This window comes from Sylvia atricapilla, chromosome 3, assembly GCF_009819655.1.
Source record: "Sylvia atricapilla isolate bSylAtr1 chromosome 3, bSylAtr1.pri, whole genome shotgun sequence".
In the NCBI taxonomy this organism is placed as follows: domain Eukaryota; kingdom Metazoa; phylum Chordata; class Aves; order Passeriformes; family Sylviidae; genus Sylvia; species Sylvia atricapilla.
The window spans coordinates 71,864,462-71,891,874 of NC_089142.1; the positions used below are offsets into that span (position 1 = coordinate 71,864,462).

Genomic DNA, 27,413 nt, shown 5'->3' on the forward strand with positions numbered 1-27,413 from the left:
TTGCTAAGTTGTGCATAATTTTCACCCTTCTCTATGTTTTTGGGAAGGGAGTAAAGTTGAGGATCTAGAACAAGAAAACCAGACTTTGAAAATTCTTGTAATGTTTCACTTCTCTCCATCTGCTAGACCCAGAGATCTTTATTATATTTGGACCCTTCCCCCACTCCCATCAGTAAAGTCCTGGTCTTATTCCTTCTGACATAAGTATATATAAGTCACCCAAAATCTGAAACAATATTCTGCAAATGAGTAATTCAGCACCTTAACAAACAGAGGTCAAAGCAGAATTGTACAGAATGAGTACATTTGCCAAAGCTTCAATATAGAAATGGATAGAGGAACACCCTCCTTAAGATCAACAGAAACAAAGAAGTGCCATGAGCACTGGGACCAATGTTTTGGGTCTGGTTCTTGAATAAAAGTTCCCATTTAATTTTCCTCAGATTTCTAGACTTTCAGATTTGCTGTCTCTTGCAGATTCCGTGGGTTGAAGTGAGGGTGAGTTCATACCACATCCTTTGCCTCAGTCAAAATACAGATTGAGGCTTTCTCCTGTGTCTCAATGCATATTTTTGTTGATTCTGTAAGAAACTAGCCATTTCCAGGTAAGCTTGGAGCTGCCAGAAAGATTTGAGATTGCAAGGAGAGCAAGCAGGTGGAAGCAGAATGAATTCTTAAACAATTTTTTATCCTTGGGAAATGTGACTTAAACTTCTATGCAGTGCAAGTGTAAATGGCTTTCACAGTGCCATCAGAGTGTGCACATGTGTGTATGCAGGCGTACAGCATGAGTTAGCATCAAGGAGCTGTGTGACTAAATCTCCTATTTAGTTTTGAAACATTCTATATATGTGTAAATATATGGATGTACACATGGGCAAAAATGATATCTTCCTGTCTGTCTCTACACACACACGTGTGCATTTTTCTCTCTAAGAATTCCATATTTATTTAGAAAGAGTGTACAGCATTGTTGAATAGCCTGACATGTTTATTTGTCTTCCTTTAGCACTTTAGCACTTTAGTAATATACTTATTCTTTTCAGATTTACAACGTCAAACAAACAGGTTGCATATTTGGGCTCTCAGGTTCAGCCACAGAAGAGGGTGGGGTGTGTGTGTGTGTGGGGGGGGGGGTGTTAGTTTATGTGAGTGTTTGTGTGCAGTCGGTGATGTACAGTTACACAAAGGTTGCATTCACTTAGATGAGAGACAGCTACATATCACAAAAGCAGTAAAGCCATCCCAAACTATGTTATCAGACGATCCCTAGTCACCTGTTCATGCTCCATCTTTCTGAAAGGAATTTTACTGCTAGCAGATGTGAGAATTCATGTAACAGGAATAATCTGCAAATGGTTATGGGTTGTATTTCCCTATGTGAGTCTCACTGGGATCTGTATGAATAAAAACTTGTCTAGCAACAAACTATGAGTTCCCAGACTGTAAAAGCTTACAATGATCTGCACTCGACTGCTGATTTGTTTGGGTGAGCTACCATTGCAGAGAGGAACATTACCAGTTAACTAACAGCATGCTAGTAGAAATTACGGACTCAAGACAATCACTGCTAGAGGTGTACAATCACACAGAAGTTGCTGTCAAACAGCAACAATTTCTGGTAATTGCCAAGCACAGGGTGAGGCAGCAGTGCTCCATATTCCATTACCCATTCTTCCAGACATCCACTTTTGCTGAGGAAGGGATTTTAGAAACAGAACCTATATTTAAGGTCAATTGAAGTCTGAAGAGATTCCAATTTCTTTTAAAGTTGCCATTATTCAGTGTAATGCATCACTATGAGCATCTGGAAAAGGCAAGTCAGGGGAGAGACCTGCTCTTATGCTGAGAACTTGAACAGGTATCTGAAAGCAAAGCAGCTGATTTTTGGTTGGGATAAAGCCCAAATTGTGACCTTAAATGAAAGCAAACTGCAGTTTGGAGAGAGCATGTACCAGACTCTTTCTTCATGGCATATGCCAGCCACTTTCTTCATGGCACTTCATCTGCATCAGCTGGGTTCAAGGGGTTACTTATCGCAGATGATGGGATTTCAAATAGGAAAGAGAACCTACTTTAGCAAAAGGTGTGGCTGCATGCTAATGTAGGGCCTGCTCTTATGGCTACCAGACTATTCCCGAGACACCTCTTCACTTCCTGTTTCCTTGGCTGCCTCCACTTGGGAGATAGCCATATGCGTGCTATGGCAGGACCTGATAAAGAGGACTGACTCCTTCACACTTTTCTTCTTTTTCTATATGTAGTATGAAGTAAATAACACACAACAGCCTGAGTTTTAAGAACAAATGCTCATCATCTGGGAAATGTTTACCATTAAAGATGAGCAGGAGTCCACTGTGCAGCAGTGTTAGCTAGCAACTGAACAGGTTGTAGGGTTTGTTGCCCTGTTTTGGTACCATTTTTTTGCTGGCAAACTTACAAAAGCCAAATCTTTGTATTTCATTCTCTGCATCAGATCAATCAGTCAGTTGGGCTCTTATGTGACCCTGCCAGAACCTCAGCTCTTGAAATATCTAAAGAGGATGGAGAAAGGGGGATTTCCAAAGATGGGTCTGGTAACTCATCAGCCAGGCCAGAGCCTGGTATATTGTGGTGTGGGGACTGCTGAGACCCCAAGTCATCCTGCTGAGGATGTAGTGCCCTGAGACTTGGGCTCCGAGCTATGGGGGTGAGGAAAGAGTGAAGGCTCGCTTTACCCCACTCCTCCTTTCCCAATACTTTGGGTGGGCTGGCAGCCCCTGCCAAGTGGCTGAGGGAGAGCTGCAGGAGCACAGCAGCACCTGTGCCCAAGCCTGCCTTCCCTATGCTTCAGTCACAGCCCTAACTCCCTTCCAGAGTGAATTAAGATAAACTGAATTAGGGGTTCTCTGTTTCTGAATGAGAGTGTTTAATCCACTGCTGATTATGTGTCATCACCTAATCCCCTTCCAAAGATAAATCAGTTTAATTCTTCTGAATGTCCCCATATCAACAAGCCCTGAACATGACTATCTTCCATGCCTAAGGTGGCTGGAGAAATAACAACATTTAAGTACATCTGGAGCAGCTGATGACTGGAGGCAGACATGAGGCATGCCAGTAACCTACTTCTTTAAAAACCCATGAAGATTTTCCTGTGCAAACCTCTGTGCCCATGTCAGCAGAGGCATTTGGTGGCTTCAGTAGAGGAGTGAGAGCCAGAAGCCTGCGGGTGCTGGTGTTGGCTCATGCTCAACTCCATCACTTCACACGCCCAGAGCACATTCCTGCAGCTGAAGGCAGCACCATGAACAAACCCACATTCTTCTGCCCACATTGTCTCCAGCTGCAGTAAATTTTAAGCAAAATCAGACCTTGTTTAACAAGAAAAGTTTACTTTTTTTGCTTCTTCTTGCAGGTTTCAATTTGTAAATAGTACTTGAACCTCTCTAGTAGAGTATTTTACCCCTATGACATGGCAGATTGTAGGTACAGTGCAGTACTTTGGTGAATGCCAGAAGAGACACAGTGATCTGGAAGCATACCAAGACCTGAAATTCAGTTCTGAAAGTACTGTGCAAATTTGCCTAAAATGTAGATTTATATTGGTATTATTGTAAAACTAAGAATCTTATTTTTTTTTCTTGCACTAGGATGACACTGAGAATACAGTGTTTGTCACTGCTGTGGTGCAAATAATGGGGCTCAGACCCAGCCAATTCAGCGAGAAGAATCTTCACTGCAGACTGTTACAAGGCTGGTAAGAACAATGAGAGTTTTGCTGTTGGAAACTACATCTAGAACACTACAGCAGGGGATCTGAGTAATATTTTAAGTACTTTTGAATTAAATGCTTGTTTGAGAGAGTGATTTAAATGCCACCCCCTGAAAAGTCAGTAACTGCTCATACAGGACAGAACAGAGAGCCATGTGGCAACCATCTTTGTATCCCCCAGAAAGAATGTGTTCTAAGTCTCTATGTGAAGCACAGAGGGTAAGAGTAGTTGCATGTATGAAGAGGTACAGCTCTTTGAGGACCAGTACTCATGATTTTGTTTTGTTTAGGAAAATCCTGGGAATATTATTTATTATTGTTATTAGTTATGCAATATCATTTGAGATAGCAACAAACTATTTTATTTCAAATAAAACAAAATATTTCATGAAAATTAATTGTAGATGGGATGTTATTAATTTCACAAAACCTCTATTTTTTCCAGTCCATTTTATCTAAACCTGGAGCTGTTTTTCATTTTCTTCCTCCTCAAAATGCACACCACACTGAAAACCCAGGTATCATAAACCTGAGATTCAACTTTCTTTCAGCACTTTATTTCACCCACAGAGTCCTCCTGGACTGGAAGGATGTGTCCATGACACATATCAGGTATGCTCTATATTCCAGTCATGTCAAACTCCAGAAAGAGAAGTGCTCACCTCTGAGGAGTGGGTTATATGAGACACCCTCTCTGCTGGTGCCTGGGTTTTTGGAAAGAAAAAAAAGTTCATACAGAAGATCTCAGGTTTGTTCCCTCTGCCAGATATTGGCTGAGAGGCTGTTTTTAACAGATGATGTGGAGTCTCAATTTTTGAGACACATGTCATCTGGTCTGGACCTATCAATATATTGTAGCCTGTGGCTTTTATGTGAGCAGGATGAACAGGTGAGAAATCTCCTGAAGAAGATCAACAGGGAAAAAATATTCCAATCTATGTAGTGATGGAAGACCAGACTGGATAATGAGCGATTTTCTGTCTCAGCAGATGGCTTTGTGGTTTCTTCTTGCTCTCTGCTATCCCAGAATAAACTTCAGTAACTCATTCGTAAAAATACCATTTCATCTTCTGCAAATCTCATGTTGTTTGCAAAGTACCATTCAACTGTTTTGAGTAAATGTTTATCAGATGCTGGTCACATGATTTCAGTATTTCCTAATTGTATCTTCTAAAGAACATAACCGTGTTACTTGTGCCCAGAACACAAGCATCTTATAATTTCTAATCCTTCTCTTCATTTCTTAATTTCTTCCTTATACATCTTCTTCTTGCACTTGATGATATGCCTTAAATATGATTTAAATGTATTTGATTTAGAGACTTTTTCCCTTGGTGCTTGTATGACAGCATGATTCTTGTCTAGATATAGTATTAATAACAATCAAACAATATTTTCTTAGCATCACAGCAGGGATGACACGATCCTGTGGTTTCATCCTGCATCCAACTGAACTCTGTGGGAATTCAGATAATTCCTTATCTATGGCAGAGGCAAGCTCGAGTCCATTACAATCTCATCAATATCACCCTTCAATGTGCATACCAGGGGCTCACAGATTCTGTTGGTTCAGGGCAGAGCTCATCTGCCTGGGTGGATTTGTGGGGATGTCTTGTGATTGGTGCTGCTCTGGTCACAGCTGGGGATCCAAAGCTGATCTGGAGGGATGGTCAGGTCCTCACCCCAGCCAGCAATGTTTCTGGTAGCACTAAGCCAGGCAGTGGCTCCTGAATCTTTGCCTGAATGGGAATAGCTGAGATGACAATTGACAGCAAGTAGCTTCCAATCCAAAACACTGAACTGCAATTTGAGATGCATTTAATACCAGCTTGGAACAGCTGGTGTTCATCTGCTTGTCCATAGTGCTGAATTATTTACCTGTTGGGCATTGCACAGCATTTTATTGCTGCAGTTTACTCTTTTGTACTCTTCACTCACTCTCAAAAGAATAGCACAGACCCAGAGAAAAACCTTGCATGTCAGTATCCACCAACTAAAAATCCCCTTTTTCACTGCATTTTGTTCACTTTTGAACAACATGAGATGAAGGACAATTTCTGAGATAGATGTTGTTCCACCAACACACACTTTTGAGCTTTCTGCACTCATCCAGGCTTTTTATTTCCTTCAGACCTCTCTCACAATAAAAAAGTGATGTACCATAGAAGGGTCCGGAAGGTCATCAAGATGCAAGGGTTGGACTGTACAATAAGAAATCAGACATAGTTAACACTTCAACCATTGTTCCCAGAGCATCATCCTTTTGGTTTATGGGCCTAAATATAATCTGACTGATAACTTATATACTATTTGACCTACCACACCCACAGATTACTGTTTTTATCACACTGCAATAGCTGGTGAAAAGTAACAATTACTGTACTCTGAGCTTGCAGTGCAAGTATATTTCCCTGTGCTAAAGGCAATGTGCCATGTCCAAGGGAGTTCCACACACAAGTAATTTCCGGGTATCCTTTTGGTCACGCTGCAGATTTTGTTTTCGCTATTTATTTATCGAGCACTGCCAACGAGTTGGGTTTTGTACACTGTGTGAGAAAAGCACGCAGAGCCTGACTCCCAGCCAAGTTAAACTGGCATGTTGTGCCCTGGCGAGTCTGGCTCTCACTCCCTTATCCTTGGGGCTTACCATCAAAGGTTTTCACACGGGTGTATTAGGTACCAAGCTCATTTCATTTGCTAACTGTACATTCAAACATGGTTGGGGAACCAGCCTTGCTGAGAAACTGGGACTTAAATCAACTGTAGTGGGATTCCAGTACCTCATTCCTAAACCACTGCAGTCTGCTTTTCCTTCTATTGCGTTTCTCTTATTTCTTTCATACCACTTCTTGCATGCAGAAAAAGTATCTTACTCTATCTTACTGGAAGCAAACACCACAGGGCTTTTCTTATTCCTTTGAACACAAATGCAAAATTCTCCTGGACATGAGTAGCACACAGATAATTTAGTGATGCAAGGTGCTGCACAGCTGAAAAGTTAACTTCCATTGCCTTTCTCCCTGCTTGGACTCCTAAATGCTGCTCACTGAGGGGCTACAAAAAGTCCTGCTTGTCTGGGGGAAGGCCATTTCCTTGTGAAGGAAATTTCCTTGTGAGCTCTGCAGGGAGCAGCTGAAAGGCTATATTCCTGGGCATTTGGCAAACTCTGGGCAGAGATGTGCTCAGGTATCATGAGTTGTGAGGAAGGGTACATAAGGAAAGGGGGCACAGTTCTCCCCACTGCTATTTCTAGACAGGACCGTGTCTCCTGGAAAAGCCCATGGAACATCCCCCTTTGAAGCCCAGCAGAGTTTCTGCACTTCCTAGAGCATTCTGCAGCATGGGCTGGGGTAAGGTACAGGTGTCTAAAGGCTGTCATGTCCTGCTTATGGAGGCTGTGAGCTCCCCGCTGCACCTGTTACAGCTACTTTGCTATGCAGGAATGGGCTTACACCTCTCTTGGGCCTTGTATTTTTGTCACAGCAATGAGCAGAGCCACAGCTAAGGCTCCATGTATTTATTAAGACCCTGGATAGACTTTGTAGCCCATGCTAAACTCTGCATAGCTATAGTCCTACTGGTTTTCATACTGAGCTATTGTAAAACAAGGTGTTCCTTCAGCTGTAATTGTACTCTGGCTTGTAGTGTACTCATAGCTGGAGGGATAGAGAACAGAAACTTACCCCACCTCCAGGGAACATGAGTCAAAACTGGGAACTGATGGGGAATGTGAATAATGTGAGGGCTTCTGTAAGGACAATAGCCAAAAGCAATAAACATATAAGTAAATAAATCCATAAATAATTGAGGAAACATGTCCTCGGATGTCATACAGAAAGTAAGTGGAAGATGGGATAGAATTAGAGAAAGGTCTGGAAGAGAAGGAAAGGAGAAGCAATGAGAAAACCAGAGTATTTTACCATGTGTTCATTTTTCTTAGGGGAAGCTGGGAGTGGGAATTGTGGAACAGGAAGAAAGGAAATAGAAACATTAAGATCTGTGAAAGTAAGGAGAAGAGGGAAGATGCTGAAAGACGTAAAAAAAGTTAAAAATAACATGTTTAAGTTAGCAATAGGAAAATACAGGCTGTGAAATGAAGTAAAAAGCAAGCAGAACCAGACTTTACTGTGATTACACACAACATCTGCTGCTCAGTGTGATTAAACCAGTGAACTCAAAGGGTTGCTTTGCAGAGCAAAGGGCCTGTCTGTGAGAGAGAAGGGATAAGAATCTCGTGAGATGGTTGAAGGAGAATTGGTAGGCTGAGAATGTGCAAGAGAAAAAAAAGAGAAAAATCAATGTGACTGTGGAAAGGCTGATGCCAGAACATTATAGCAACAAATATTAATTTTTCAGTTTCTGCAGAGCATGACGGCTGAGAGGCAGAAGCACTGGGTAGGTTCCATGGTGGCTGAATTTTGTGTACACAAGCCCCTGCATTTGGGTGCAAGTGTGAATCTACCTCATCAGAAGTTTTCTTGAGATTTTCTTAAGAGTCACCTAAGTGCATCCATGCAGTGACCTTTTTGGTTCACACTGATGTATCCACTAGGAGCCTTCCTTTATTCTGACTTAAAATCTTCTTTGAAAAAAAAAATTATTCTGAAAATAAAGACATATCATCAGACTGGAGATCTTCCTTGCATCACCACACAGTGTTTTCATTATGGTTGGGAAATATCCTCCCCCTGCTTTAACAGACAACCAAATCCGTGTGGAGAGGTAGTAAAGCAAAATGTAGAAGCTTTTATGCAAGTAATTCTCTTCTTGGAAAGTGTAAAAAGGTGCAATTGCCTGAGGCTGCCATTCAGTTGATTGCATTGTCGGGGTGGGGGTGTTTGGGCTGTGAACAAATAAGAGCCACAGTGAAACAACACAAATCAGCTTGTATGGTGCTCTATCCTCCTGCAGATAAACTGCATCTTGGAATCTGAGGTTGTCTCACACTTGTTGATACCACACCACTGTCAGCAGCACTCAAGAGAGCAGAGAACAAGACAAACATTGCCCGCACTGCTCCTCAGCACCAAGACAGGAGCAGTTGAAGTGATGGTGTTACGTTCATCTTCTTGCACCTTCTTGTACTTTAACCTGTGGGGAGTAAACTGGAACAGTGCTGTGGATTCCTCATTTGCTGGGCCCTGGTGGGCAGGGATGCAGGACTCTCAGCAGTTCACACAGCACCTGCACAGCAGCCCAAGGTTCAGGTTGGAGGGGTTCCAGCACCCCACAACTCAAGCTTTGCCTTTAGCAGGGTTGATCCTGGGGTAGAGATTCATTTCTAAGGGTTTTCATGGACAGCTGAAGCCTGAATAAACCTTCTCTGCCTTCAGTTACAGAGAGGATAAAGATTCAGGGTGAAAATGCAAAATAGAAAATATTATGGATAGAGTCCAACATCAGAACAAGACCCAGTAGTGACTGGAAAGGAGGTATGTGTGACCCCTGGAGTTTACTCATGCCATGTAGCTGTGAACATACACAGTTCACTAGGGAGAGAAAAGTGAATGGAAATTCCTCAGGACTTCCACTACTGGAAAATTCACATGTGAAAGCAGGGAGCAGAGTTGGATGATGGCAATGATGCTTTCTTGTCCAAAAAAAGCATGAGAAATGAAAGGTGTTTGACACTGAATTGTAACTGCCAAAATATTGAAGTATCTGAAAAACACCTGCAGCTCAGCTTCAACTCTGTGCTGTTGCAACAAGAAGAAACTGGATGGATCTTTTGATAAAATAGGATTGAGAATGTTGACAATCTGTATGAAACCACTGAGAAAATTTCCCTGCTCCAAGTGAAATAAAATATACTGGTAGCACTGTTAGATCTCTTCCTAAACTTTTCTACAAGCAGAGTCCCAAGTGTTCTTAAGAACTATTAGCCGTCTCTGGATTTTCCTTCATCACCTAACTGCCATTCTGCCAGATCCACTGGACTCTTTTCTGAAAACTGAGCAAAGGAAGTAAGTTATTGTTGTCCTTTTTTGGACAGTCTTTCATATACTGGCAAACTATTATCAAATCTCCCTGTGAAGCTTCTAGAGTGACCAACCTAATTATACAAGATATTTCTGTTAGGCCATGTTCTCTAAATGTCTTATGTTTTTATCGCTTTTTTATAAAGAGTTAGCCAGAGCTAGATCAAATACACTATCTGGCTCTTCACCACTGCATTGAAGAGCTGTTGCATTTGACACTCCTGTAATAATGCATTTCATATGAGATTTGTCTTTCAGATTTAACTGCTTTGCTTGTATTTGCTTCGAGTAATATTCTAGTTCTCACATCTGTTTTTTTCCCAGCCCTTCCAACTCTTTTATGATTACTCATATTGTATTTGTGCATTTGATCTTTCATTTTTCCATGTAGTGCTTCATATGCATTGTTACTAAATTCTGTCTTGGTAGTTATAGACTATTTCTCCAACATATAGAGATAATTTTGTATTCTGATCCCATCTTCTGAATTACTTCCATCCACTCCCACTTTGGTGTCATCAGCAAATTTTATAAATCCTCTCTCCACTCCATCATCTCTGAGGACACCAAGAAGATACAAAGCTAGGTAATAAAACAGTATTTTAAACCTTGCAAAGATAAATAGTCAGCTAAACTCTGATAAAGAACACTTCAGGATGAAAAAGTTAGGAATACATCTTAACTCTAGGATTTCTAATCCCAGTTTGTGTGACTGCTTTGCATGTACTACACACTTCAGTAAAGTTTGGGAAAATGCAATCCTAATTTTTGTGAGGGGCTTTTTTCCTCTACCAGCCTAACTGCAAATGAAAAAAAAAATGCTGGTAAACTAAAGTATAAAAAAAGCCATATTGTAGGGTACAAGATAGCACCAGGAAGAAGTTTAGTATTCAGGGAATGTGCGGCACTAAAGTACTTGTCAATGTTGCAGTATTTTGACATATAAGTGGGACACGTCTGAAGTCTTATCTTTGCCCTCCATTGCCTAGTGCTAAGACTTGGCACAGTGACAGAATTCATCTTGCTCAGGAGTCAAGATGCTACAAGAGCCATCTCTAGAGAAAAAAAAAGAAAGAAAAGAAATGGCAGCACCTATAGAAGTCTTACACCTCTGGGCTGGCAATTGCAGCATCTATACTCTTGACAAGTTTGGAAGGTTTTGCTGAACTCAGAATTGCACAATTTGTGAACTTGGTCTCTGAGAAAATGTCAAGAAGCATTGAATGAAGAGGATACTTTCTTTGGCCTTTGGGATCCTGCCAGTTCTCTGAAATTGCTGTCAACCTTGCCACTGCTTGTATGATTTTGCCATCTGTGTAATCAATGGACAAAATATATCCTTTTGCTTCCAGAAGATATCCATCCTCCCTTCACTTGAAATGTTTTGGGTTTTTTTCTCTGTAGGGTTGTTTTCATGCCTGGAGATCTAAATGGAACAATGAACTGAAAGTACACTAAATTCCAGTTGTATCTGTCCACTTTGTTTGGTTCTAGCAAATTTCATAGTTCTGAATGGTGCTGAGCCAACAGCCTCTGTACCCATGTTGCCTTTCTTTTCCATAGAGCAAGAACAGAGTCAGTGCTGGCTTTACTAAGGCTCCCTTACTGGTTTGTATTTCAGCCCAGCAAGGCTGAAAGAGCAGTGTAGGCTGTAGCCCAGCTAAGAGCAGTGTAGGCTGTGGTCCCACCACACAGGTACCTGTTACCAGTGCAAATGTTGATGACAAGCTGTGCTGTGGACTCTGATCCACTCTGATTGGGCTGAGACCAGGCCCTTTCACAGACAGCTATTGAATAGCACTGGGAGTGACTGAGCAGCCACTTCTCTCTGGAGAGACTGGGAGCTCTGTGTGTTCTTCCCAGCTGCCTGGGGCTGCCAGCTCTCCCAGCAGACGCATGAAGACCCTACTTGTGGCAAGACCAGTCTGAATGCTTCTGGGCTTTTCTCAAGGAAGCAGAGGAAAACATTGGCAGAGAGACTTACATGGGAAGGGAGTAACTGATTACACACGGAAAAGATTCCTTGGCTCCGTTGATTTATTTATTCAAACTTTTCTCAGCTCTAAATAATGTCACTTGCCACGGGGCATGCAGGATAAAAACACTGCTCTACTAGCAGGGTTTTCTACAGTGGAGAGGTACCTCCCTGAAGACTTTATTCTTCTTGGAAAGTGAAACCTCTCCACCTGCTAAATTGAGACTTCTTTCATATTTGGAGGTACATGCCCTTTGGTTCTGCATTTTTTAGAATGTCAGAAGCACACTAACTCCTCTCAGTATGTATCAGCTACTGCCTCAAGTTTCCACCAGGACCTTGCTTCCTTCTCTGTGGGGGTGGGGTGTGAGAACCCTCTCAGGGTTCTCCTGGCTCTTGGAGACCCTTTCTTTCAAGTCTTTTTTCCTGTGCAGTGACACAGAACAATTTTTCAAGAACTAATAGAATGACATATACAGAGGGACCCTGACAGGCACATGAAATCTAAATGTATTCCTTCAAACACAAAGTCCCCATCTTTCCTCTCCCTCTCTCTCTCCACCAGCAATGATACAAGCTCATGGCTGATCAAATGCAGCCATTGAAGCACCAGTGGGATTACGAACTTGTTTGGTGTCCTATCAATTTCTTTGATACAACAATATAACAGCTCAATGTTTTAGTGACTAGGGAAAAAGCACAACAAAGCGGCTCTCCTGAGTGTATTGGGCCTGCTGGTGTTTTTTTGGCTTTTAGAACAGAAAATCTAGCTAAAATAATAATCTTATGAACTGCTTCATTTTTCATGTTTGTTATTGTTACTCAAGCACATGGTATGCCCGGAGATAACCTGGCCAAGAAAGAAGCATTGACAGCAAGGAAACATTGTGGAAAGCCAACACAGAGCATCATGATCTAACCCAGAGTACCTCCAGCTGCCAGGTTAACTATTATTTACTCGCATGGCAGAAAATATGTGATTAATTAAAGCACTGCCCCTTACTGTACTTAAAAGAAGTCTGCCTGTCAGGAAGAAAGACAAAATCTGTGAAACTGAAAAACTGAAGTAGGAGCAGGAAAGAGAAAGAAAAACTAACAGTGGTCCTGCAGCAGCTGAGGCTTCACATTGCATTCAGCCTCCAAGAGGGTCCCATCAGAAAGCAGGGAAAACCATGACACTCAAGCACTGAGGATGTTGCTTTTGTTCTGGCTGAAATTCTCTGCCAGTGTTTGGACAGAGTCCTGGGGAAGTGTGGGAGCACAGAGAGATATTTCTTAAATATTGTGTTTCTCTGAGGTGTGTAGGTGTGTGCCTGGCTAAGGTGTAGTGCCATGGCCTTTTTCCTGATGGCATGCTTGTCTTCAGGAGTGCTGGTGTCTGCAGCATCGAGCCACCATCCTCCTTGCCCTCTCCTTTGCTCCACCACATGTAACATCCAGGATCCTGAAAGGGCAAATGGCTCAGACAAAAGATGGTTTAGGCGAGGCACTGCCAGGCTTGGCAGGGGTTGTATGGGTTAGGCAGGATCCTGCTGGTGGACTGCTAGGATTTCTGCCTAGGTCAATACAGTGTATACACGTTTGTCTCACCACTGTCACACTATACCTCTGCAGGTACATCTATGTCCCTAGGCAAGTATTTAGTGAGCTTCTCTGTAACAAGGACAAATAGAAAATAGCTGGTAAATGTTTTATATCGTCCAGTACACTCAAGGATATTTGTTCCCATAACAGTGTCCTGGGACATCCATCTGGTGGGGATGACTCAATACAAAAAAAAAAAAAAAAAAAAAGTATACAGTGGAAGTGCTGCTTGCAAAGATATGATACCAGAAACAGTGCTTTTCTTGTTCAGCATCACAGAGTTTTCTATTCCCAGAATCACAGTGGGAAGAATTTCCCAAAATGTGTGAAGTTTGTCTCCTTAACAAGTGATGTGTGAGAGGCTACAGTGCAAAAGCTTCAGGTCTCTACTGCTGGGCTACCTGACCAAGCAGTATATCCCCATATATCACCATGTGGAGGGCAAATCCCCTCTTTTTCAATTCTCACCTCTTTTCCCTCTCCCACTCCCTCTCCCTCTCTTTCTTCGTCTCCCTCTCTTTCTTTCTATGACTTCTTTACCCTTGTCACCCCTGCCACACCCCATCCCTGCACACAAGCCTTTGGAATAGTGGCCCCATGAACATTTTCAAGCATTATGTTTCCAGTGGTGATACTTTTTGGAAGTGTTTGGTGAGACATACATGCTGAAGTGCAGTACTCTGGAAATGCTCTTTTTTTCTCCACTGCATGTTACCATCTTCTGGTAAGAGAAGGAGTTCTATGGGAAACCTGATTCTTTTTTTCAACTTACATAAATTTAACCTGTTGTAATGACTTGTCCTTCTACCCAGTCACTCCCAATTTGCACCAGTGTGTGTGAGATTACAACTGAACAAAGCACTGTTGTCTTGAACTTAGGGTGAATTCTTGAGGCAAAAAATGTTATTTCCATAGGGAAAGCCTCATTTACACCCCTGTGTGCTGGAAAATTCTAATTTACAAGTAAAAGCAAAATCATTATTTGACCACCTCTCCCCAAGGTACATGTCTCTTAGTTCAGATATAGTTTTGAAATCTAGAGAAAAGAGTGAACAATATCCTGGTAGAATGTGAAAAGAAGAGGGATATTAACCTCAGTTGACAAAGTCACAGACCTTCAGCTCACAGGAAAAGGACAGAAAGTTCTTTTATTTGATGTTTGACTCTTTGGAAGAAAACAGTTGCTGCTGTACTTGAAACTCTTGAAAGAACAAAGGCGATGGAAAATACATGGTCTCTGCAGGGAAATCCCAGTTTCTCTTTGAAATTATTTTGTGTGATAGGCATGGAGGCCAAGGTCATTGTGGTTCAGCTGTATTATGGAGGGGGTGGATCTGGCTACTTCTGTTGGAAGAGGAAGAGTGTAAAACTAATTTCTCCAGGTTTGTTGTTTTGGGTCCTGTTTTCAGAAACAATGTCTTTCATGATATTAATGGATGATGATAAAGATTTGAAGACAAACTGGTCTTGAAAGTTACAAATGGGGTCAATTTCCATCTCTTGTGGTAAGTGAGCCTATTTACTGTCTGTTCCAAAGTACTGAAAGATTAAACTTTGGAGAAATCAATATACGACTTCTAGAGAGTATGTGAAGTGAAAGAAACATCTCTTTCCCCTCTTATATGAAATTTGTTCTTGAGTGTGATAGAGATGACGTGTGTAATTTGTTATAATGATTGTGGGATCCAAACACGAAATTTTGCAAATTGGCAAATACGCAAATGGAACATGACAAACTAATGTCTTTACTGATTATATATGCTGTGTGAAAATACCACTTTTAATTGCACAATTAATATTCTTGAGCAATATCTAGGAGTAAAATATATAGCATTGATTATACTACATCACTGGAGTTCATTTGTTTTTCCACTCTTGTAATGCAAAAAGCAGATGTGGAGCTAAGACAGGAGTGGAGGGAATGGTGTCCTTCACTTTGTGCAGAGGAGTCTTTGGGGATGTACAGCACTGCTAACTGTCAGATTGCACTGTGTCCTGTGGGAATAGGTTGCTATGGGCAGCACACCACTTTTGAGACATAAGCTCCACTATGTGCACCTGTGGGAGGTAATAGTTTGAAGATGGAAAATCATGCTAAAAAAAAATTAATGAAAGACATCCGAGCTGTATTCAGCCTGTTCACGATGGCATTTCTGATGTGACTCTCCATTGTCAGTGATTAGAATGTTTCTCCAGAGAACTGGAGATCCGTTTGCCACGAGTCTCTCATGTCTCAGACCGAAAGCACATTTTTTAATTCCTGCTTGAGGAAAGTGGGGAAGAAGTAAGAAGATGCTTTCCACTATCCAGCTGAAAGTAAAATATTGTATAGCAAGGAAAGGTTTTCTCCTCTGCCCTTCTGAATGATACACAATTACCGAAGAGAAATATTTACAACACCTAGACTGAGCACTCACTAAGCATCAGGTTCTTCCTGCCATCTGGGTCTGATATCCTGAGCAACTGGTGATCTGTACCACTTATCAATGTTTTCAGTTCAGACACTGCAGATGGTGCAGGAGCTTTGGAAGACAGAAGCCTATGTTGCTTCCTTGTACTCTCATCTCCCCTCTTACCATGCCTCCTTCAGTCTTCTTTACCTTTTTTTCCTTCCTTTTCCCTTTTTCTATGACATGCCCTGTGGTGAGCTGATGATGGTGCAACTAGCTAAGAAAATATTTATGTAAAGACATGAGCAAAACCTGCTTCTGGTAGAACCCTTTGACTCGGGAAAATCTTTTTTCTTTGTCTCCACTAATCTGATTGTAGGGTAACTTAGCTCCATTTTCTACGCTTTGCTGTAGCATTTTCTATGCTTTGCTGTAGCAAACTTGTATCATAGGTAGTCTCACATTTCTTGGCTGTACCTTACTGCTCTGGATTATAAAATTGAATGGACAACGTACCAGCTGAGATTACAGCACCATTGTCTGATGGGTTTACATTTGTCTTGTTGCTCAAAAGTAGACTTTTGTATTATGGATTAGCACATAGTGTTTACCCCTAGCCTCAAATGACTTACAGTACTACAGCTGCACTCCGCTGCTATGTAGTGTTGCTCGAGAGGATAGGGTGGAATTTCCTGCCTTGTCTCAGACCATAGATCATCAGTCTTTATCACTTCTGGCAGCTATGACCTTCGGAATTCAGATAATTGCAATGAAAGGGTGTCAAGTTACTTCAATCAAAGGTGAGGTTGTTGTTTCAGCAAGTCTCTCTCCACGGCTGATTCTCTTTCATCTATCATCACTCTCCTATGAGAGAAACTTCTGAGCCATATCACATTTTGATATCCGATCAGCTGCCTACAGAATGCTGCAAGAGGTTTGTTTTGTTCTGCTGAAGTTCAGTCCAACATGCAAAATGACTCAGGAAGAATAGCTGGCAGTGGGACTGCAGTTTGTGCTGGCTTCTGCCATCTTTAGCGGGAGGCTGAGCAAAGGCTGAGTTGTTCTTTCTTTGTCTTCACCACCCATAGGAAAAGAATCTGTTTCCTCTCTTTGTAGAACTGAATGACTCCAAGGAATGTTGAACGTTAAACTTTATTTAATAGAGAGGAAAGGCTTTCAGGTTTGGATAATTTGCCTTGGAGGCATGAGGGCTTAAGCTGATACTCCAAACTCATGTGAAAAAATGCAGTGTTTACAATATCCGCATTGCATGATGGAATGTGTTGACCAATCTCTAATGTGGAAACTGCATAAAAGCAGTGTTATCAGAGGAAGAAGCCATTATTTTATGCTTTAAAAGCGAAGATACTACCTTCTCAAATTCAGAGTCTAGGATAAGAGAGCTTTAGTTCTGCAACACCTGAACGTATTTGGACCTTGCTTATGGTCAGGCACAGTGACACAGTTTACAAGGTAAAATGTACATGTACAATATTGCTGCTTGGGGTTTTAACAGTTCAAAAAACATTCTTGGAGGGTAACAAGATTTTCTGGAAGTGAGCCACTTTTGAATGCCATTGCCAGCACGTCTGCCTACTCTGGGTAGCATCAGAAACTCTGCTGAAAAATTAAACAAACATAGTTCTTGGCATCTAAACAGATGGGAAAGGACATGTTGACTCCCAAGTCTTTAGCTGAGGAGGTAGTCTGTTTCTCATTGTTACCACTGTGCAGTGAGGAATTGCAAAACACCCACATAGATTTTCAGACCTGCTAGCTGCACTTAACCTTTAATCCTGCAAGTACTCAGCCATAAGCATATAATTTTAAATGTCTGAGTAGCCAGCTGACTCCAGTGGAAATACATGCTGGATGAAGTTAAACATTTGCATAAATGTTTTCAGGATCAGGATCTTTCACTACAAACAGAATTCTAGCACTACAAACACACACTGGGCTTGGGCTGAGTCAAGGTTTCAAGACATTAGTAGACCTATATCCTCTACAGATGTATTCTAAATTTCATGTTAATGTGTGATTTCTGTGTAATAAAACACCCTACATTAGGCTAATAAGTAACCTTTCTTATGAGAGAGGAGAAATTATTTACTTTGTGACATAACTGCATATGTTTGAAAGAATGTAATATGAGCTGGATCACCTACCTTTTAGCTTCCATGTATCAAAGAGGTTGTGACATCTTGATCAGTTGTACTTTTACCTTTTAAAGTATTTTAAAGCTATCTTCTGTGGTTTAGACCTGGTCTGAAAATCCCCCTTCCTGTTTTTGCAAGGACAAGATTGCTAGCATGAGTAAGAGATTGACTCACTTACTCCTGAAGGTGAAGACTGCTTTCCATTCACACTGCAGAAGGATTTGTTCACTTTTGACCAGATCATATAACAACATGAGCAACTTTTGTGTTGTCTAAATCAGTCTGGTAATGGTTGTGGCTGGTTTTGTACCCTCTCTCATACGGGTTCAGTGATGCTACCTCTGGTTTACACCCTGGCAAACTAGATCTGATTTTTTTCCCTTCAAATCTAGGTGTCTGCATTGCAGATCAAAGGCAAAGTTTTGACAATTCCTTCTGCAAATTTCACTCCCATTTGTACTCTCACATGCTTGATCTCTCTTTTGTTTAAAGGGTTGTGCTTGATACAGAAGCATTTATATTCCGTGAATCATTCTAGCAATGCAGCTTTTAAAATATGCTATTTTCATTTGAAATGCACTGGAAAAATAATTAAAAAATATCTTACATTTTTCTTGAATTCCTTCCTTTAATTGAAGTGCATTTCTTCAGTTTTTCTTTGCTGACTAAACATGTTAGGACTTTTGAGGTAAAGAGATATCTGTATGCAAATGCATTTTAATAGAAAAGGCAGCTTTTCCTAGAGTTAAATGAACGTAATATTTTCCATTCTAAACCTCTGTGTTTTCTGTGGTCTCTGAAATATAAATGATTCAGGGTGAAATCTGCCGGATTGGGACTTTGTCCAAATGTGAATATTTTGGAAAGACTTTAACAAAACTGGTTCAGCCAGTTCAGAATATCAGGAGAGTGGGAAAAAAATAAACTCTTCCTCTAAATACACTCTTACAACCTTTTTTTTGAGCATTTCTGTAACTTCATCAGCAGAAGGCTGAAAAATGAACTCTGACATGGAAATAGCCTTCCTTGAAGTAGGCATGTATTTGCTTGTTTGAGGAGAAATTAGTTTTGATTTGACTGAGTTATAAACCTTTGAGGACTGTGGTTGAGCATGTACAGTGGATTATTTCGATAAGCTTGTGAAGTGTGCAGCTATGGAAGAATTTTCCGTATATGCATGGCTGGCTAATTTTGCTGGAAAGGGAAAAATCTATCTAAGCACATTTTTAAAATCAGTGAAAATACCTACGGCTGCAGGGAGACCTTTGAAGACCATCCCAAGATCTTGAAGACTATGAAAAGGGCAAGAAAAGTTCCTGTAGGCTTTGCAGAGTGTTCTTCAGATTTTGTAAAGTTAAATGGGATTATGGCTTCACTTAGCATATGAAAGTGTATGATGTTATCTGTGGGGATATATGTCATGCAAAGCACCCTTCCTTCAGCAGATCTGCCCAGTGAAGGAATCCTCCAGCAGCAGGGAAGCTGCTTCTTCATCTCATTGTAGAGCTCAAGAGGCAGGAATTTATCAGGATGTTCCCAAGCTTGGTTGGCTGAGTGCTCTAATTTATATAGAAACCCTTTCTAATGGAAATTTAGCTTTGGAGTGAGGTGTGTATATGTGTATGTGTGTGCATGTGTCTTTTTAGATGCAGGCACAGTCAGTGATTTTGCAGGAACTGCTCTCACTTGCATCAAACACACTCTGGATAAATCAAAAACTCTCATCTACAACATCTGTGTGTCTCCTGGCAGCCAATACTCTCCAGTGTTCGTCACTTCAAATAGATGCTAGCTATTTGATTCCAAAACTTGTATTTTGCCCAAATTGGGTGCCTACCTCCAACTCCTCCAAAACTAATTTCATAATGCTCAGTTTATTGTAAGATTCATTTGCTCTGAAGAAATAAATCTCTCTGTTTTATACTCCCCGAATGGATACTTACTTGGGATTCCTTCCTTTTCTTTTACCTGTGCTATCTCTCCAGCAGTGCTCTGGCAGGTGGGAAGGTATGCAGTAGTCCTCTGAAATCACTGCACGACAGACAGCTTCTGCCCAGAGCCAACACTGACACAATTCACCTTCTTGACACAACTGACAGTGGAGTGACTGTGCTGGTGAGCAGGTGAGTTTTTGATGCCATTTCTTCTAGCTGCTGGATCTTTTCCTGCTTATGTAACAGAATTTATGCCAGACCCCCCGGCCACATCCTGGCCCAGAGTGGTGAGCAGTCTGCCACAGAGGCTCTTTAGCCACTGGTGTGGCTGGACTGGCAGATGCCTGACATTGGTATGGAGACAAGGAGAAATGTGGGGTATAGTCAGAGCACGTGGGAGTAAAACAGTCTATTGATAAAACACAGTGAGATGACAGAAAAAAAAAAAATTCAAAACCAGGAACGTTCTCCTTTGAGTGGATATTATGCCTCCAAAATAGAGGTGTGTTTTAATTGTTAGAGAACATGTCTCTTGTTAGTTTTGTATTCTCATTTCTTGATGTCTCACAGTGGGATGAGATAGCAGCAAATGCTGAACAACAGGAAACTCATTGATGCGGAAAAACAGCAGCATGAGCTGTGCACATGCAAGTCAGTGAACTAGCTGCACTGATGTGTCGATCCTGGGGTGCTCAGGGGGTAGAACTGGTTAAGTAGAAAGAAAGATCATTTTACCAGGTAATGACCCCGTATCAACAGACCACCCTCTAAGAGCAGACTCTTACATGGGTCACCCTTCTGGGAAGATCCAGGCAGAATCCCCCAGAGATCCCTTTAGGCCTGCATTAGTGGTGCCCATATGCTTCCAGACTGGGCACTGCTGTAGTGGTGACTTCAGAAGTGCAAGCAGAGCAGGTACATGACCTCAGTGGGATGGTGGGGTGTTAGGTCCTCGATGTGTCCCACAGGGCCACGGAAAAATCTCATCAAAAATGTCGTGCAGAGGGCAGTGGACATGCCCTGGCAAGACTTTGCTTTCTGACCTTTCAGGCATAATGAAGACTTGCCTCACTACCTAGCCCAAGTAACTTCAGGGACAGTACCTTCATAAAGCACATTTTCCGTTCTGAAAAGAGTCAGAGACACAACTTGTGTTGTGATCAGTCTGGAATTTCAGAGGGCCTGGCAGTCTCTATGTGATCGTCCAATAATGAGTGTGGGAGCAAGACAACTCCAAAGAAGTGTGACCCACACACTGGCGCTGAGTTACGGCCCTCGGAGGATGCACTGAAGGAGGGCACAGCCGCTATCAAACGCTGTGAGCTCGGAGCACCGCTCATGTCCGAGGTGCCGCTGCGGCATCGCCCGCGGCCCAGTCGCGCAGGGACCCCGCGTACCCCTGCGGGAGCGCGGCCACGGACACTTCGCGCTACGACGGCAGGCGAGGGCTGCGGGCCGCGGAACGGGGCCAGTCTGGAGTTTTTGTACCGAGAGTCCCCGTGTAACCGGCCAGCATGAGCGGGGCGGGAGTGGGACAACTCCGAGCAGGAGAGACCCGCACAGCCGCGCAGTGCCCGCGGTGCCCCGCAGCCCGAGGGCGGGGAGCGGCCTTCCCCCCGCCGCCCGCCGCCTGCGAGGCGCGGCTCCCGCCCCACGGGCCGGCCCCGGCGGCGCCCGCGGAGACCCGCTGCCGGCGGGCGGGCCCGGGGGCGGCCGGCGGCGGGAGGGGCGGGCGGCGCCGGTGCGGGCCGTGCCGGTGGCCGCCTGCGGGGGGCGCGCAGCCCCCGGGCCGCGGGCGCGGCGGAGGCGGCGGCCCGGCGTGCTGCAACCATGGCGACGGCGGCGGAGCCGGCCCGCCCCCCGCGGGGCCGGGCGGCGCGGGATTGGTCGGGGGGCGGGCGCTCGCCCTCTGCCCCCTGACCCTGCGCGGCGGCGGCGGCAGCAGGAGCGGAGGCGGCGGCTGCTGGCGGCCGTTTCCTGGTGGCCTGGCGGCGGCGCGGGAGGGAGGATGCGGCGCAGGTCTCGGCTGCTGCTCTGCTTCGCCTTCCTCTGGGTGCTGGGCATCGCCTACTACATGTACTCGGGCGGCAGCGCCGCGCTGGCCGGCGGTGGCGGAGGCGGCAGGAGGAAGGTGAGAGCTGAGCCCGGGGAAGGTGCGCCCGCTCCGTGCCCCGGCGGCGGGGCGGCGCGGGCCGGGCTGGGGACAGGGGCGGCGCCCGGGGGGATCTCTTCGCCACCGCTCGCTTTCAGGCGGCGTGGAACTCCCCCGGACTGCTCCTTCCCCCATACCGCCCGCCCTTGTCCAGTCCGCTTCCCGGAGGCAGATGGCTTCTTTGTGGACTTCAGACCGATTTCAGCCCCGTCGCGTCGCTCCTTATCCAGCCGCGGCCGGCCGCGTCCCGGGCCGGGGGAAGTTGGTGTGGGAAGGGAGGGTGCGGAGGGCCGGGGCTGCGCTCCGCGGCGGGGGGGCCGCCCGCTCCGCTGCGCTCCCGGCACACAGCGTCTGCCCCTTCCTGCCTTCCCCGCCGGCACCGGAGTCCCTCGGGCTCGTGTTCCCACCCAGAGAACGCGCGAGGATCCCGCCTGCTAATGCCTTTTGCCTTTGGATGCACAGCACTTTCCTTTCTCCTTAGCGCTGTGCCTGAAGGATACCGTTTTCCGACCGGTTTTGCAATATTCCAGGAAATTGTCGGATTTGTCATGTTTTGTGTCTGTGGCGTGGAAGGTCTGTCTCTTCCTTCTTATAGCAGCTCATGTTACAAGTGTTACTAATGTTCAAGAAGTTCCCTGCGGACTATACATGAGTAATTTTTCACTATTCTGGCCATGAAGTTATTAAATAGATTTTTCGAGGTGGTGTGATAATTCATCGATCAGGAGCACGGCTGGAAGTTAAGCACATCACAGTTCACATTTGTGTCAATCAGAACGGGGGTTTGTGGCATGATGTGGGAAGTGGCAACTTTGTCGTCTGTCTCTGCTTAGACAAATCAAGTGCTTTTTCTTTTGTGGTGCTTTCCCTGCCGTAAAGATTAGCAAAATCAGGAGCTTTTAGAAACTGTTGTTTAAGCCCTCTATTTTGAAATATGAAAGGTGTAAAGCGTCTCATACTACATAATCTTTCACAAAGAAAACCAGAATAGGGCAAGAGGGCAATTGAATGAAGTGCAACACACTTGAACGGTGTTGTGAACAGCTAATAAATTGCTGCTTCCTGCTAAATGAAAAGTAGTGTTTGTAGGTCTAGCTGATATGTAAAAAGAGGAATATTTTTATGTTTCTTTGATGCAGTTTGGTTCATCAGTGTATGTATGCCCTGTAAAAAAAATGCTGATGACTAGTTCCTGTGTCAGGTTGTGGAAGCAAATACTTGGATTGCTACTTGTGTGAGCAAGGGTCTAGAGAATGAGTCACTGCTTGATGATAACTGCCTCTCTGTCCTGTTTTTTTAAATTCTCTTGGTACCTTAGGAATGTGTTCAACAGCAACTTGTGATGTAATATATTAAAGTAAGTGTAAGTATGTATTGCCACGTACAAGCTCCTGGTCCTTCAAAGTAGATACAGTAGCAGAAATAGATCAAGCATGTGATAGAAAGTAAGGCAGTAGCCTAAAGCCTTTCTTGAAGAACCACCAGAGTGTATTTAGAAAGTAAAAGCAATCTTACACTGCTGCTGTATAATGGGATAAAGAAAAGCTATCAAGGCAAATGTATTTGCACATAGGGAAATATATGTTTAACTCTTATGGTGTGTTACATTTGGGGCTTCCAAACAGATTTGCAATTCTGTTCAATTAATTTTTACTGCTGGGGAAACTGCAGTGTGGGGGTAGTGATTTGCCCAAGGTCATTTAGAAGACTTGGTGAGAATAAAATAGGAAAGAAACCAGTATTTCTGAGTAAGAGCCTGGTATTTAATCTGCTGGAACCTGTTGCTGGTTGTTGTTGATATTAGTAGTAGTTTTTTGTTATTGTTTTAAGAGATCAATGAACCTGTTACTTGCTTTGGTAGCATAATTTGATATCATTCTGCACAAAATTTAGTAACCCTTATTGGCCTGGGTATTTGGAGAAGTTTAGTAAAGATAATTTAAAGAAAATGAGACCTTTTGTAGACCTGAGGTGAAGCCAGGTGTCGTGTTTAAAAATATGAAAGTTTAAAGTCAGACCATGGTAAGGAAGAAAGTAGGCACTGTGACCACAAGAAAGAAGTGGGGAAATTAACTATTATTTGTGGATTGGTGATTTAGGATTCTATTTTCTGTCACTGAAGCATAAAATTTAATCCCAGGCTTCAGCGTAGGTTAGCAAATGTAAGTAGAGGACGATGTGTGTACTGTAATAGCTTTTGAATCTCAACAAAAGGCTTATTAACTTAGTGTCAGGCACTGGTGTAAAGCAAAAAAACACAAACTGTCTTAAACTTACGAGCAGAAACCTTGCTGCAGTAAATTTCTTGAAGTGTATGACTTCATATAGTCCTTGTTACTTGCCCACTATTTCAATATAATGGAAACAGAGTTGCTTATAGGAGAACACAACTTTTAATAAATTGCAGTCTCTGCAGTTTTCAGTCTATAAAATAACAAAAGCCAGGAGGGGATAGTTCTTCATTTGTGTAAGTAATTTGCATGTTAATTACAGATCTGGTTGTACAAACAGAATGTGTTTTTCCATAAGGATTATAAATTTTTTTCCCCACGTACACAGACCTAATGTGCTATTCAGACATAGTGGACTTGTTTGATATGGCCCCCAGTCCTGTGTTGTGTTGAACAGCACCAATTCTCTTTCTCCTCAGTAGAGTTGAAGGTGTTTGCCTTCTGCCAGGATTGCACCTGAGTAAGAGAAAAGAGTGATTTTTTTTTCTAATTTGCTTTTCTTATTAGAGTAGTGTCACAGTTAATCTAAGCTCCTGCTTATTTTGGTTCTTCATTTACAGCCTTTCTAATGAGACCTGTGAAGGTGTTTGGATTTTGCAGTGTGTGGTACAGCCTTGATAGTGTTTGGCCCCTCTCAACAGTGGTGCAATCCAAAGCTCTGTGTGCAGTATATTGGCCTGGTAGGGTCTGAGCAGGCATGAAATACTTTAAAGCACACAAAGCACAAGATGTCTCACTGGTAAATGTATAAATAATCATTAAAAAACCAGAGGTTTAGTGTGTGACACTTTTTTTTTATTATTTTTTTTTAATATCTGCTTGAAAAGAAGAAAAGGGTAGAATCAAAGCCTCTTGTTCAAGATGTGCTTGAAGGAGACAGAAATGTTTGGGGCTTTTCCCTTTCTTCCCTCTAGTGAATCTTCAATCAAAATTCAGTTGACTCCTTTTCCAGCTGGATCACTGAGTTGTAGATTGGAAAGAGAGAGTCTGATTCACTTGTTAGAGGTTAGAGGAATGGTTCCCATACAGAGGCTGTGACAGAGAAGATAGCAAGTTGCAAGCCTAACAATTGTGAGACTGCAAAAAAAAGTAGTCTCCTTTTATGTTCACTAAATGTGTTTTATATTAAAAAGCCTTTGGAGTGAAGACTGGAGTTTCCCTTCTGTTTGTGGATAAATTTCCTAATCCAGAGCAAAAGGAGTTCATGCTCTCTGTCTCAGACTTGCACAAAAATGGAGCAGCTTCTGCAATATAGTTAGAAAGCCAAACTCATTCTGATGTGATCCCCTCCGAAGGCTGGTGTGAATTTGTGTATTTGTCACACAGGTTTTAAGTTCTTGAACCACTAAGCTCTTGCACAACAGAGTGACTGGATTGAAATCAAAAAGAAATTAAAAAATGCAATACAACAAAACTCTGCACCAAAACCAGCCAAAAACTCCAGCTGTTTTCTGAAGAACTTGCTCTCTTATGCATTAAGAAAGTAGCCCCATGTAACGAGCCCTTCAGGCTGGACAGAGGAAGGTCTGCATCTTGTTGAAAGTGCCAAATGCTTTGCTGCTGCCAAGAGTGAAATCCTCAGAGGCATCCCCAGAAGGAGATCTGTGAGCAGAATGGGGATTTACTGATGAAAGCGAGGGCATCCAGAGAGGCCTGCAAGGTTAAGCCATAGCTAAACCAAGATTCGTAGCCTTTTGAATTTAGGTGCCAGGGTGCTGACAAGCTTTTGCATTTGTTGCCATGTAAAATATCTCAGTGGTTTTTAAGTGGAACCTCTGTCATCTTCCACCCTATCTAGAGAAGGCTAAAAGCAATATTTCAGTAAGGAGTGATGGATTGCTTTCACAGGTAGTTCCTAAATTTAGAAGCATTTTTTTTTTTTCCTCAGCTTCACACCTCTGAAAACCAAAACCCCAAACCACCTCGAACTGGAAAGCTGTTACTCTCTTGGTTCACCAGATTTACTGGGTGTAATGGAGTGAACTAGAGAAATCTAATTTAGGGGTAGTTGAGCCACAAGGAGGCAGGCTTTTCCTGTGGAACTGGTTGTCCTGTACATAGTGCTAGTTTTCCCTTCCCTTTTGTTTGTTGTGCCTTTTTTTTTTTTAATTTTGGAACAGACTTTAGATAGTTGACTGTGCTGGAGCTAGCTGAGATGAAATAAAGCTGAAGGTAAAAGGTGAAGCTTCATACTGAGTATGTGACAGATTAAAAATGTCTCAATCACTGGGTCAGACAGGGGAAAAAGAACTAAGCCTTGTAAGTTCTTGTTCTGTATGGATAAAGCTTTTAAAGTAACTTCTTTCAGCATACACAAAGCTTTATTTTCCTTTTTATTGTTTTTGGAGCCCCTCTACTATTTCAGTTACTGTTAAAAGAGGCTTTTATTGACATTGTACATGATGACACACATAGTACTCTTCCCCTCTTTCTGCATAAACTACAGATTTAGTGTTCCTAAGTGGTTTTTTGATAGTTTAAGTAAGGAGGAAAGGAAGTGTGTGTTATCTCAAGTTCATTAATCTGTGTATATGCAACTTGAGTATTTCTCTTGAGGTGTGTGAAACAAGGGGGTTAAAAGTAACCACTTAAACTCTGTTGGTTTCTTTCATCACAGGAGGGCATTGCCTGCTTTAATTTCTAAGTACTGTTTACTTCACTGCATCATTTTAAATGTAACTTTAGTCCCTTATGTGTTGTGACATTGAATGTGATTTCTGATACCTTGATCTTGAGATAAGTGAAGATACCAGAGGTTAAAAAAGTCAAATTGTCATATGTCCTTTTCTATATCGTTCACTTTCTAGAAGGTGCAAGGAGATAGAAAATTATGTTCCTCTCTATAACAGCCAGCAGTTGCTGCTAACAGATCTTTCTTTTATATGATTCTGTAATACATGGGAAAGAGATTAAATGCCCAGGCACTTCAATAATAAATCTGTCCTCTCACTAGAATGTAAATGTCATACATGTATATTTTCTTAATCTAACATATGTCAATTGACAAAATTACTGTCTTGGCAATTTGGGCACTTATTTTTATGGATTACTTCATAAAACTTAACTTTGGGTGCAATGAAAAGCTGGTCTATTGCAAATTCTGTGCAGTCTCTATGTCTGTAGCTGTATTGGTCTATTCTCTTTTTCTTTCCTTTTTTAAATGCTGCAGTGAGGGAGTTTTTTTGCTTGTTGACATTGAGAAATTAGTTCTTTGCTAGAATACTCCCCTGCAACCTGCTAGGTTAGAAACTGATGACTG

General features: G+C 42.6%; 1 protein-coding gene and 1 long non-coding RNA gene across 2 annotated transcripts in view; both read left to right on the forward strand.

The window, feature by feature from the left end:
* Positions 1–3,639: 3,639 nt before the first annotated feature.
* On the forward strand, positions 3,640–16,558 carry LOC136358458 (uncharacterized). Its single transcript, XR_010743104.1, has 3 exons — positions 3,640–3,739; positions 14,701–14,796; positions 16,299–16,558. It is a non-coding gene; the product is annotated as an uncharacterized lncRNA (long non-coding RNA).
* A 5,139-nt stretch (positions 16,559–21,697) lies between these two features.
* The window catches only part of GALNT2 (polypeptide N-acetylgalactosaminyltransferase 2), a 90,788-nt gene continuing 85,072 nt past the window's right edge, over positions 21,698–27,413 (forward strand). The window contains exon 1 of the mRNA XM_066315746.1: positions 21,698–21,902. Within this exon, the coding sequence (XP_066171843.1) occupies positions 21,780–21,902 (123 nt within the window). The 5' untranslated portion in view covers positions 21,698–21,779. The remainder of the gene's footprint in view (positions 21,903–27,413) is intronic.